Here is a 13,791-nt window from a genome sequence, read left to right as displayed (position 1 = left end):
AATGCCCTTGGAGTAAAGCAGCTTCACCTCAAGGGCTCAGAAGGACACAGAAATCCTCTGATGTCTTTCTTGCAAAATCTGAAAGAAATCCCACAAAAATAACAATTTAAAAGAACCTCCCTCATAACCCTGGCACTTGAGGGGTGTCCTGGCCATCTGCAGACACCAGGAAGAATGTTTTATCACCCCTGGCCTGTAACTTAGCTTTCAGAAGAAGGTTTTGCCTCCTTGCCCTGATGCATCCTTGGCTCCTCACACAGCCTGTGAGACAGGGAACTCTCTTCCTCCACTGGCAAACAGCAACCTGAGGTGTTTGATTAATATGGGCGGTGAGGGGATAAAGTTCCCACAGGCACTTTTAGGGTATTTCTTATCTCCCTTTGATAGTGGGGCATGGTCTATCTCTTACAGACATTTTCACTAACAGATGTTCAGTGCTGCAGGGCTGCAAGGCATTAAGAAGCCTTTGAGCTGCAGCATGCATTAAAACAACTTCGTTTTTGTGGGAAAAAAAAATCTTCACACTAAAGCTCTTCAGATCCACAACCTTCCCGATTACCTGACAGAGCCAGGAACAGTTTTGTCAACCTCAATATTTAGCTATAAGAGAAGACTCTGTCCTCCCCTTCACACAGCAAAGACTAACAAGGAGGATGCAGTTTGAGTTTGAGGTTCTGTGGCAGAGTGTGGTGCTGAACGGGTCCTTTTGACCCTTCTGGACTTCAGGCTCTTCCCTGCTTCCAACTGCAAGGGAAAAAAACTGCAATCCTTTGCCCATCCAAGGTATTAGGGGGAGTCAGAGGAGATGGGATGGCATTGTGAGCCTGCTTTTGGGGAAAAGAGGCAAATGGAGCAGGAATGACTGTGTGCTTTCTGTGTACTAACTTAGGGATTGCTCAGCCTGGAGAAGAGAAGGCTCTGGGGAGATTTTGATGTGTATAAACACCTGATAGGAGTGAGCAGAGAAGGGCCAGGCTTTTCTTAGCAGTGCCCAGTGACAGAAAATTCTACTTAAATATAAAAAGAAAGCTTTCTTACTGCGAAGGTGGCCCGACACAGTTGCCTAAAGAAGGTATAGAGTGGAAATATTAAAATACAAATGAACACAACTCTGGGTAACCTGCTCTTGCAGACCCTGCTCTGAGCAGAGGCTGGACCAGAACACCTCCAGAGGTGCCTTCCAGCCTTGGCCATGCTTTGACTCTACAACTGAGCCAAATCCAAATCTAAGTGAGTATGCTGATACACTGCTCAGATAGATCATGTGGATTCAACTCTAACTTTGACTCAGCTTATCTGTGTGTTATTTTTTTTTTTTAAATTTACCTCACAATATTTGTTTTATCTAAATAAGCAGTCCCACAGTGATTAGAGAATAAAATCAAAATAGGGCAAGTGCATTCATGCTACAGCTCTGTCTACATTTTGTCTTCTGGATGTGTAGCAGTTATCTGAGCATTATTTCCAGGCATTTTTGCTGGCATAATATAAAGCATGTATGGATGAAAACAGCAGCCTGGCATAAGAAAGCTCATGATTGATTCAGCTCTGCAAGACCAAGAACAAGCAAATCAATATTTATTTAAAGAGCCTGAATAAGTTTATTTTGCTGTTCTATTGCTAAGAATTTTGCCTGAATTCATATTTGACCAACTTAGGTCTGATCAAATTTAAACAGCTACATGTGGAATGTGTATCTTGCGGTCCACTGCTATTATAACTGGAATTTTGACTACTTAATCACTGGCTTAGCCTTCGAAAACTAAACCAAGTATAGCATTAGCCATTTCAGGGATGACAAGAAGAGACAACACTGAGCTTTATTTTTACATTAGCAACAAAAGTAAATCAGAAGAACAGACTAAGTTTAACTTTCAGACATTTCTTCAGATTTCAGTTACTCCTTGATTTCTAATGTTGACAACACAGTTGATTTAAAACAGCCCTCTAAAATATATTGTTCCAACTATACTTCCACAAAAGAACTCTATCACTTCACAGATGTCCCCTGGATATATAATGGCACACCTCGTGTTACAAGGTAGAATAACATATTCCCAGTTTTATTCAGGGAACAAAGGAAAGGAGGTTCTCTAGTTGGCATTAATGACACAAAGCCCCTTCAGCTTTGAAGTTTTGAAGAAGCTTCTCATCTTGCATATCACAGCACAGCTTCTGTGGTTCCCTGTCTCCACATGACCCCTACCTTCCTCACTTGTTCAGAGACTTTTCCTAATGAACACCTGTCCATGTAGCAGCAGCCCATTAAAAGACTGCTGGATAATAGCTGGATGTGAGTCAGTGTCATGTTGGTGTGAGATGCGAACACCTTACTGAGCTGTATATATGGAAACAAGACCTGGAATAAACACAATTATCTCTTTGCTAAATTGGAAAGGCTTTTGCCAGAACCAGGTGTCCAACTTCTGGCACTCTTCAGGAAAGGCTGGAGGGAGACTGGCAGAGTGCAATGAATGGGAAGGACCAGATATGTAGACAAGATGACACACATGGGAAGATTGTAAGGCTTAGGATTGTTTTGAGAAGAGAAGATTAAGGATAAAAATTATAACAGTCTCCCTCTTCCGTAAAGAGGAACAGAATTTCTTGCTGTTTCTCAATGGGGAGGACAAGGAATATCAGGTTTAACTTACAGCAAGATTCAGATTAGTCATTAGGCAAGACTTTTAACAGGAAGCTAAAAAAAAACGGTATCAGACAGCCAAGGCAGCCTGCAGATCCCCATCACTGACTCCAGGGTGTGAAGAGCAGGTTAGAGAGGGTCTGCCAGGAATGACACAGGCACAGCCACACCTTCCTGTGGGTTAGATGGCAGCCTGACTTACCTCTCAAGGGTCCTATCAGCTCTTTGATTCTGGTTGGCATATTATTTGGTTGTCAGGCCTGAGCAGACAAACTGCAGAACACCGCCAGTATGGAATATGCAATACCACCACCTTCCAATTCTGCACTGACCAACCAGCACAGAGCTGCTTTGTCCTCTGCTGTTTCTAGCTCCAGGCCCACACATTTTTAAGAGCAGCTTTCATTTCCTTGACACTGATATCTAAATATGACCAGCACACGCCCAATTTATAATCTTCAATTTATGTTAACATTGTACCACTAAGGGAATGGAAGTATCCTGTGAAGGAAAAGATTAGACACACAAAATAACTAAATGTCTTGGACAGATAGAAGGTGTATTTATCTGCCACATGTTTTTTCTCCCAGATCATTTAGTGCTATCAGACACCCATTTCAACTCACTCATGATTCACTGTTCTTCAACAAGATGTACTAAGCCATTAAAATGAAGAATTCGGGAATGTCGATCTACTGCAAAAATAGATTTATGGTTCTGCTCTCAGACATCAAAATATACTGAGCTGAGAAACACCAAATGACTCAGACACAGCTTGGACTGCTATTAAGATGCTTTTTGATCATGTTTGCCTAAAATGAAATAGTATTTCAATTATTTTGTCTTGGTGCTCCAGCTCACTAACGATCCCTTGAAAATAATCCTACAATACAGATAAGAAATACTTGTTTTTGACATGGTATTGTCATTGAGCTTCTTGTAATGGAGTGGACAGAAGGTTATGCAACATCGCTCGGTGCTTAATCTCGTGCTTGTCAATGGTCAAAGAACTCACTGCATGACAGACACAGACAAAGAGACATTTTGACAGATTGTCTTATCAAAAATGGTGACCTGATTGCATATACTGAATTCTGATTTTTTTTAAAAAGGGGTGGAATAGAGAAGTTGGATGACAGCAGGACCATGGGACTTACCCATTCTGATCCTCTCCACAGAGCTCCACGACTGCTCGGAGGTGAGGCAGAAGACAGGGGTTTCCTGGCTGAGTAACCTGCTCTGCAGTCTTTACACAGTCTGTCTGTGGGCTGCCAGCTGATTTCAGGACTGTTCAGCTGAATTAACAGAGAAGTAGAGCCTATTGATTTAATGGAGGTGAGACAAAAGAAGAGGACAGATTCTATATTTGGGCCCTGCTAGTTTTGGTGCGCTGCTGTCCTACATATTTATGTACAAATCTAATGCTCTGTGTATTAAATGAGTACAGAGGAACTTAAGGCTTACTTTTATCCCTACATTTCAGTGCTGTAAAATGCTGAGGATGTTACGCTTTTAACTAGTAATTGTTGTTAGCCTTGTGTTTTTTCTAACTCCCAGGAGCAACTCAGTTTTTCATATTCCTGCTTATTTAGCCTGATACCTAAGTAAGGTTTACTAACAGTATTACTGTTTAGGTTACATACTGATTTATAATATTATATGCACGTAATAGGGAAATGTCAGCATCAGAAATACGGAAACATTCATGAAAATGCCCATATTTGCTTCCAGACGTCAGTAGTTATCTCTGCTATTCAGTAGTTATCTCTGTTATTCAGTACAGAAAGAAAATATGGAATTTAAGACATAATGTTGTGCTCCGAATTTTTAAGTACTGAATGTGATGGCAGCTATTTTTGTAAGTGTAGGAGCCTTTGCAAAGAGAATATGGTGACAAAAGCGTGACAAACAAAATCAAGCAGACAAAAATAGTAACTTTCCCTAACTAAATGTAGTTTACTCCTCTGCCCGTCCTCTTCTCTCTTCTTTTTGAACTTTTGCATTATTCTAAATTGAGTACATTAGCCATCAGATCTACATCTGTCTGTCAAAGAGCCTGGCTTTAGTTTTAAATGTCCTCTGCTCCAGGGTCTACATTATTTCTTGCCGATCTCCTCTCATCTTTGAATTATGCTACCCCTCTGCAACTTTCCAATTTTTTTACATTTTTGCCAGCAACTAATTCTTTTGCTTCTTTTAGATTTCTTTTTTTTAAATTAGCTCTTTCTTTTTTTCTCTCTGTTCCATCCCTGTCAAATGTCTTTTTTCCCCGTGCCTACCTGTCTCTCTGCGTCCACACACTCCACCACATATGAATGTTTGACACACACACTATTGCTTTCTGCTATGTCATCCAGTATGACCTAACAGTTAACAGTGGATTTTAGTCCTTTATAAGAACCATGACAAAAAATCATGAGGGAAACCATCAATGCCAAATATCTATAGAAACACAGTACTGCAATAAAGTTCTTTGACGTATGCATAAAATACAACATAAAAAACCCCTGAGACCCTAAGGCAATGGATTTAAGGAACTTCCTGCACTGTGTCACCAAAGTAACTCCAAGTAAGCAATGCTGTGAGGAACGGTAGCTTCCACTCCAGCTCTGCACCTCACTGCTGAAGAGACCTCCTGCTTCTCTGCTTCAAACCCGATGTCTCCAGATGCTTCCAGAGATTCAGTCACCAGATACACTCCACAGGTCCAAAACACTGCTCAGCAACTTTTCCACAAACATGCCCTCACTCCGCTTCCTGTGTTTTGTGTTTTGTTCTGCAGATCTCACCTTCAAGCCTCTCTGCTCTGCAGAGGACAAGACACTGCCTCCAACACCTCTGCTTCCAGCAGAGTCATGAGCGGCACCGACAAACTCCTAAGGGAAACCTCAAAATTCTCCACGGGGCTGACGAGGAAGATGACTGAACTGACCAAGCTTAAGAGTTAAATTCCGGCATATGAAATTTAAAGGAGTCAGAAGACGGATGGGAAAGTAGAGATGTGTCTGCATAAATATATTTATCTTTTTTGCTAAAAGCTGTTATCATAACATCCGTATTAGTGCTTGGGCTGCTTTTTCAGCAAAAGGATGCTGCTGCATAGGCAAATGTTCTTCCAACAGCATAAAGCTGTAGAGATATGACACTGCTTTTGTACAAAACTGTCTTTTTAATACCACTCCTCAGCTATATGTGGTTGAAATCCGTATTTCTGCAACTGAATATGTAAAGGATGTAGCTAAACTGATGTCAATCAAACCTCCAATTCTAGAAGGATCCAGTCTGTATTACAGTGCTTTTTTACTGGCTGGTAAACAACGCACATGAAATTCAACATTTTCAACCTCAAATTTTCTACTTTGACACTACAACTGGACATTCAGTGTCTGCTGTGTTGAACTGAATCCAGGCAGCCCTTATCAACATGTTGCCATCTCTGAATTTGGAGGCTGTTAAAATGAAAACAATTCATGTTGCCTTGCTGAAGAGAAACAGAGAAATTCTGAAAGGTAGATGCAAATTATTTCAGAATGCCTTCTAAAAAAAAAAATCCAAACGCAAATAATCAGCTTCGTTTCACTGTTTACTTTAGAAAACTCCAGTATTGAACTCCAGGTTTAAATTCATCAATTTAAGCAAATTAATGCAAAATCTAGCCCCTGTGTGTGGTTTTGGAAACCATGGTTAGGAGACTGTATGTTTAAGAGGCAGGCCAGGATCAAAAGCTTTTTATCTTTACTGTTAACTCATTTTAATCCTCTGGCAAAAAAAGACATCCTGGCTGTGTAGTGGCCTGTGTAAAATGAAATAATGAAATCAGCACAGCTCCAGCTAGCACCATGATGTTTGACATTTCAAACACCACAACGCTTCAGATAAACTGGCAAATTCTTCCGCAGAGAGAAAGGACTTCAATGGCCGCAGAGCAGGAATGAAATCTCACCTCAAAGGACAATCCTTCCCTTTCAGGTGCAGGTGGAGATTAAAAGCCTGACATGGGGATTCTGTGCTACAGCACTTGGAGATGCACCAATTCTGTGGGTACTTAGCAGATCTCCCTTGCTAAGATCAGACCATTGAGTGTCTTTCATAAACACTGTGTTCAGTGTTAATACATTTGCTTTAAAGAGTTGCAAATGAACATGTTCTAGGCAGGATTCAGGAAGCTCTTTCCTCTCATACTTTCCAATTTTTTTCCTAAGAGATTGAAAAGCAAAAAAAAGTGGAGCAAAGTAACCTACAATAGTCTTTAAAAACTAGCTGACTATCTGGAGGGAAAACTCTAAGGAAAAATTTACATCATCTAGAATTGTCTGAGAGGTTGAAAGAAAATAATTTTCATTCATTTGTATCTTCTCTCACAGAATATTATGAAATACACACTGGCTGGGCCTCTCAGGTCCCACACACCGTACATCTCTCTGTTCCACTGCCTTTTAAAGCCAGTCCTGCCTGACACATCCCTTGCTCTGGCACCCAGATCTCAAACTGCACAGCAGCATTATTTCTGTTTTCCAGGTACCAGGTGAAGTTGGCTCAGCTTGATTTGCAGTCTTGTGAGGTCCAGGAGAAAAGAGGCTCCGGCTATACACAGCAGCAAGGGTAAATACGGTTTTTAGAAGGGCCCTACACTCAACAAGGTCCTGTTAGAAAGACTGTTGCTCTTTCTGGGCATGCCCTGACAGAATAATATTAGAATTGTGTCCATACTGTGACAGGATAACACCCTCAGAAACACACAGTAAATCATGACATTGCATTTGCTGGAAAAGGAAATTGAGATGCCCCTCTGCCACAGAGACAGAAAGTTTAACCACACTGTGGCATGGAAGAGCTTAAAGTCCCTACTGGAGAGTCTCAAGACTCAGCCCAGTGTCTCAGCCCCTGTGGGAACAGGTTTGGCCACATTTGTGGCACAGTGTGCTGCTTCAGCTTGTCACCACTGCAACTGCAGGCAAGGGTCTCTTACAGTGACCCAGTGTCTTTCGAAACCACTGTCTCTAAAGAAACCACAGCACCAGGCAGTCACTCAAAAAGCTGCCCTGTCTCCCACAGGGCACACTGCAATCCACTGATGCCTTTGCTGCTGCAGCCCTGAGCCAGTGGAAGTCAGACAAGCCCATCCATACAGGCAGTTATTAAAAGATAACCCAAGCTGTACTAAAAGGCAGTGACATCTTGGCAGATGGTAATGCAAGAAGCCACTCGAACTTCTGTACCTTTCCCTCCGTCATCCGACAGTTACATTGCCAGAAGGAAGTGCAACTACCGAGGCACACCATGCTCCATCAGCCACGAAATGGGACAGAAACACCCCTGAGAAAAACCAAGGATAAAATACCACACGAATAGAGGGATGGGACCATCATTCTGACGGTGTCTTACTGCTGTTTGCACAAGCAAACAGAGACTGTGTGAAGAGAATTAAAAGAAGGACTGACAGATTTCCCCAAGAACATACCATGAACCAGCACTACAAGCATCAGGAAAAGACATACCTACAGAGGAGAGAACAGAAACTAAATTTTCCATAAGTGGTGAAAACACAGCAGGTAAGGACAGGTAAAGTACATGCACCTTATACAAAGGACGCATTTTTTTCTGCCAAAAGAGTATTTTACCCATTTCTGCCTGGGAAGCACTAACTGCAACATAATGGAAATTAAAAAAGGGATGAATACAAACATCTTTCCTAATGCACAGTGCATCATGAAAGTCAAATCCTGTTAAGCCTTGACTGTTGAAGTAATCCTTACTCATGCAAAAAATCCCAATTAATTCATCAGGGGAAAATGCTGTATTAGCCTGAAAATCTGAAAACCAGCTGAATGTAAATGCCGTCTTCACATGAAGCCAGTATTATCCAGCTGACTGCATCCTTCAGGACAGTCCATTTACTTTGTGAAGAACATGTTAAACTTAAAGACACCAAGACTCTTGAGCAAGAAACTGAAACATCAGGGCACAGCAGCTGAGCTAAATTGGTGTTTACTGAAATAAAGCCCTCTCATTCCTTCCCTGCTTGGAATAAACAAAAACCAAACCCACAACATAAACTGTAAAATTCGCTCCCAAGGCTTTCTCCAAGGGCAAGTGATTCCTTGTATATAGGTCACCATTTGACTTCTTCAGAGGAAAAAAAAAACAACCATACGGGCAGCAGCGGCTGTATTTCAATGTAAGGAATGGATTTCACTCTGTGCTGGAAATGTTTGCACAGTGTCCTCAAAAAAAAGAACGTGGGAAACAAGAAAACGTGCTGCAATGAGCCATGTGAGACTGTGCACAATCAAATTACAGGAGGTAGCATTTTCCAGCGGTTCGAATCACAAGACATTGCTGCTATTTTGGGATGTACCTGGCTTACCGTTTGACCTTGGGTAATAAATGACATGCACTCTCTCTGGGCATCCCTTCCTTCATTTGTAAAAAGATGCACGGTCTGATCTGGCAATGTACTAATTAAAATAATTTTGTATTAGGATGGGAATATTTATTCAAAGGACACAAATTTTGCTCAAGCACAAGTACATAGAGACTAGAAATCACTGTAGTTTTCCTCATTAAGGAGCAAAATTAAAAAATAAAGTTGGTTTTATTAATACTTAACAAGTTATTTCTTGCATTATACATTTAAAATTACAATGTATTGACAAAACAAATAGTACCATAGAAGGACATTAGCTTACTGATGAAAGCATCAGCAAGGAGACAGACAATGTATGTTTTATTGGCAAAATAACTCCCCACGATTGCAGTTAACCCACCTGCTAAATACCTTCCACAATAAGTGCACACCTTTGCCTATCTGTGGGGGTGTTTAACTCTTTACAGCTGCGTTAAGTATAATTTTTCACCCAGCAAGCAAACAGAGAGGAGAGTTTTCCCCTTCCTCACACTGCCTGTAAGAGGTGATTGCACCTACTCTCCAAACTGTTCAGCAGTTGTTCTCAAGGATGCAAGACAAATGGACAAAGGAATTAAATGAAGCAGTAGAGTGCAGTGTGCCACCTCATTCAGCTGGTATGTCACCACACCATCATAAGCACTGATACAGGCACTAGACACACTCCCCCAGTGCAAAATGAACTAACAGGGATGGCTTATTTCTCCATGAGAAACCATCCCTTCAGGCTGGCACTGCTGCATATACAATTGTGATGTGACTTCAAAACTTTCCTCTCATAGTAAATACTGTCAGAGTGAAAAGTTCGGTTATGTTATGGTTACAAATAACATAAACGCGTTTCTGGTTGTGATTGTCAGACAATGCCATACAAAGAAACAGCACACCTCTTTATGTATGCTACTTCAAATGCCTAATGCTGTAAGAATTCTTGTTCAAGGCAATCAAAGTATTTAACTGACTTAACATTCTTCGTGTCTTCTCTGGATACCCTCGAGCCTCCTGAGACCTCCAGTAAGTGAATTTCCTCGGACTCCAATTGCAGTGACTGGTATTGGATGGGGCAGGGCCACTTGTTTTTACATCATTTATTTACTTGTAAATAAATGTCGCTTCCTCTCCTGGGAGGAAAGAAAGCCAGAAGCATATGAACTTGCAAATCAGTGATTAACAGAGGAAACACAAATTGGACCCGACAAGAGGACAGGAACAAAAATCTACCAACTGCCTGCTCAGATACCAGACTGACCTCTTAGTAACAAACACCACAGCAAACAGAATCAGTTGCAATAATTCCTGTGCCCTAGTCAGTGGAAGCCATGAATTGTCAGCACTGACAACGACAATATCCTGGGGTAAAATCCCGACTACTGAAACCAATAGCATGTTGAACCATAACCACATTTTGTGCTTCCAGCTAAAAGAACGGCTCTCATTCATGAAAAGCACCAAAATACAAGGACAGATTTCCAAAAGTCTGTATGCTGAAGTTAGCAAGACCAAGTGCCTCTGAAAATCTGGTTCCTTGCTTGCAAATTACAGCACAGCACAGCTTAGTACTGTATACCCAACACTCCTCCCTTTCTTACCCACTTCATCTTACGGAAATACTCTTGAAAGCCCAGGGTGGCTCCTGCCAAGTAATTCACCACCTGGCAAACAACAGCTGATGCTCTTGGCATGCCCCGGGATGCAGCGGCTCCGCTCCAGAGCCCGGCGGCCCGACCCCATCCCACTCGCCTCGTGCACTCCGCTCCCTCCTGCCAAAGACACATCTTTTAATTTCGGGAAGGAGCAGCTAATAGAGGAAGCCCTCTCCTCCCGGGGGAGCGGTCCCTCAAAGTACAAGCTGACAAAGACGCCTTTTTTTTCCCCCATTTTTATTTTGTAGAGACCCGCGGCCCCGCTGCATGCCCCTCCACCGCCAGCCAGAACCGAGGGCACTGTCCCACCTCGGCAGCAACGCGGGAAGCCGGCCCGAGGGACCGCCGCCAGCTCCCCGACGGTCCCCCCGGGGATGCCCCGCCGTCCCCCAGCGCCCCTCACCTCCATGCCCAGCCGCTGCTTCAGCACCAGGGCGGCGCACAGGTACCCGGCGCGGCCCACGAAGAGCTCGTCGGAGCCGCACTCGAGGAAGGAGAGCGGCGCGCAGACCTCGCTGAGCTCCCTGAACTTGCCCAGCGGGCGGGCGAACTCGGGCAGCCCCAGGGCTCGGTAGACCAGCGCCGCCACCGCGTACACCCCGGCGCCGCCCAGCAGGAACGCGGCGCGGGTGTCGGCGTCGGCCTCGCCGCATCCCTCCTGGTACCGCAGACAGGCGTCCACGACGCGGCGGGCGGCCCGCAGGTACGAGTCCCTGGACGGGGCGAACAGCGGGCACTGCGCGACGTGGTACAGCATGTAGGCCACGCCGGCCACGCCGCCGTACAGCCCGCCCGGGCACCCGCGGGGGCCGCCCAGGGGCGGCAGCTCCCGCAGGATGCGCTCGATGGTGGCGGTCACCAGCGGCACCGCCGCCTCCCTGTCCGGCGCCGCCGCGGGGCTGCCCGGGTAGTCATCGAAGCGGTTGGCGAAGCAGCGCTGGCTCTCCATCGCCCGCCGGCGCCGCGCTCTGCGCAGCGGGGGAGAGGCGGGCGGGGGCTGCCGCCGAGGGGGCGGAGGGATGCGAGGGAGAGGCGGGAAAGGGGTGAGGATGCCGGGCGGGGGTGCGTGACGCCGGCCGGGAGTCCCGGCGGTGCCAGGGGCGGGCCTGGCACAGGGCGGACGGTGCCTCCCTCCCCAGCGCCCCTCGCCCGCCGCCGCCCCTCCTGCGCTCGGCGAACGCTTCCTCGGAACGTCTCCCGGGATGGCTGTGGCTGACCCGAATCTCCGGACCGCAGAGCTGAGGCGTCCCGGCTCTGGTGTCCGGATCTTCATTCACAAATGGAAGCCCTCGCTGCACCTTTGCCTGACCTGTCTGTGCATCCCCGGGGAAAAGGGGTTAATTGGGTTCTTCACTCTCCCCTGCCCCGCTGCTGCCAGAGACGCTACCACTTGGCTCAGGAATGAGTTCAGGGTCTGCAGGAGAGATCCAGGGGCAAAGAAGGGTGGCCGGATAGCTGCTGAGTTATTCCTGGCTGTGGAACGGCCCCTCGGGGGCTGCTGCAGCCAAAGCTGAAGGATGTAGCCAAACCCAAACGAGGGTAGCCCTAGGACAATTTACATGGGAAGATGAGCAAGTCCCCAGCAAACCAGTAGTGGCACAAGGTCATCTTTGGCCCCTTTCCTTCATGCATGAGCCAAGTAGAGCTTATGAGGAATAGAAAATTTAGGTCACTGAATAGATTCTAGTTAAAAGAAAGGGAAAAAAACCAAGAAGAAATATCTTGAAGCAGATACTTAGAGCAACTCTTTAATGATACAAATACACATTTGTCACATCTTCCCCTGATGATGTGAACTTGTGCAGCGTAAGTGAATTTATCATCAAAGACTTATGGGCACCTGGTGGTATCTGGTACTTTCTCTGCAGATGCAGTCTCCATAATTGACAGCATTCCCAAAGGAAGGTGGAAGTAGAGCTTGCTGGAGGATCCAACCAGTAGCCACCAGTTGGCACAGCAGTAGCAAAAGCCAAAGCACTGTCCTTTGGCCATTGAAAGACCTTTCTAGAGTGTGTCTGGCTTCTCTCAGTCTCGTGCTGGCTGTTTTAGCCCTCTTCCTGCCTCCTCTAGAAAGTACCTTCAACTCTGTGCAGCTCCTCACTTGCACTTTCACACTCTTTGATTCAACCCACCAATCCTTTCTCTTTCCTTCCTTTGTATGGGGTTTATGATCTGCTCAGAGACGTTTGCTTTCACCCTCTGATTTTGGTTTCTGTGCTTTCCTTCAGTGTCTTTTTGCCATGTTCACATTCCAGATACCCACTGGCTAGTCTGTGTTTGTATGGTGTTCCCTATAGCCCCATTTTCACTTACCCACAGCTGTACCATACGTTGTTTCTACCACACAAATCTTGCCAATCTAGAGCACTGAAAACGTGAAAATGCCCCACCAATAGATAAGACATCTTATTCATGCACTATTTACTGACTCCTGTCAGTCCATTGATAAGGTTCAGGGTGTAGCTAAGGATTTTCCAGCATAATTCCTGTTAGTGTAGAGAAATGTGTTCCCTACATACTCTTTTAAGTGAAAATTTGGGAGTTTTGTTTTTCATTCTGACACCATTTATTCCACATTTTGTGTGTGCTTGCTTCATCTTTCCAGTATCCTTTTCAGATTAAAAGGACTGGTAATTTCCTTCAGTATTCTGGGGTGGGAGATGTCTTGGACATAGTCTTCCTGTTCATGTGAAGGAATCCTCTCACTGGAATTGCTTGTCTCCCTGCATTGAATGTAACTGAGAGAGTTACCTTGGCACAGGTACCTCTTTTTCAGAACCCCAGCAAGTGGAAATGGACCCCTGCCAGTTTCAGCAGCAAAGGGTTTAAGAAAAATACAGAGTTTATGAGAAAATCAATTGGGTTAGCAACATTTTTCTGCAGGAGGGTCAAATAAGTGCTACAATATTTTTCAAAAGAGGGTGAGTAATGACAAGCCAAAAAGGAGCACTTTCTGTGCTCTGGAGAGTCTTTTGTTGAAATAAAGAGAGCTTAACCACTGTGGGGTTAGCAAGTGTCACACAGCAATCAAGCAAGAAATGAGAATGGCAGTTTCCACTGTACTTCTTTTGTATGAGTATTAACCACCAAGGCCAAAA

The 13,791-nt window shown here is 44.6% G+C and overlaps 1 protein-coding gene across 1 annotated transcript in view; it reads right to left on the bottom strand.

Annotated features, from left to right (window-relative positions):
- LANCL3 (LanC like family member 3) overlaps nt 1-12,034 on the bottom strand; it is a 37,602-nt gene extending 25,568 nt beyond the window's left edge. The window contains exon 1 of the mRNA XM_051811686.1: nt 11,097-12,034. Within this exon, the coding sequence (XP_051667646.1) occupies nt 11,097-11,966 (870 nt within the window). The 5' untranslated portion in view covers nt 11,967-12,034. The remainder of the gene's footprint in view (nt 1-11,096) is intronic.
- Nucleotides 12,035-13,791: the final 1,757 nt, after the last annotated feature.

The sequence above is a fragment of the Manacus candei genome, unplaced genomic scaffold, assembly GCF_025592945.1.
Source record: "Manacus candei isolate 608988 ecotype Guabito, Panama unplaced genomic scaffold, ASM2559294v1 h1tg000083l, whole genome shotgun sequence".
NCBI lineage: Eukaryota > Metazoa > Chordata > Aves > Passeriformes > Pipridae > Manacus > Manacus candei.
Note: the sequence above shows the minus strand (reverse complement) of the source record. Positions and strands in the feature narration are given on the sequence as shown.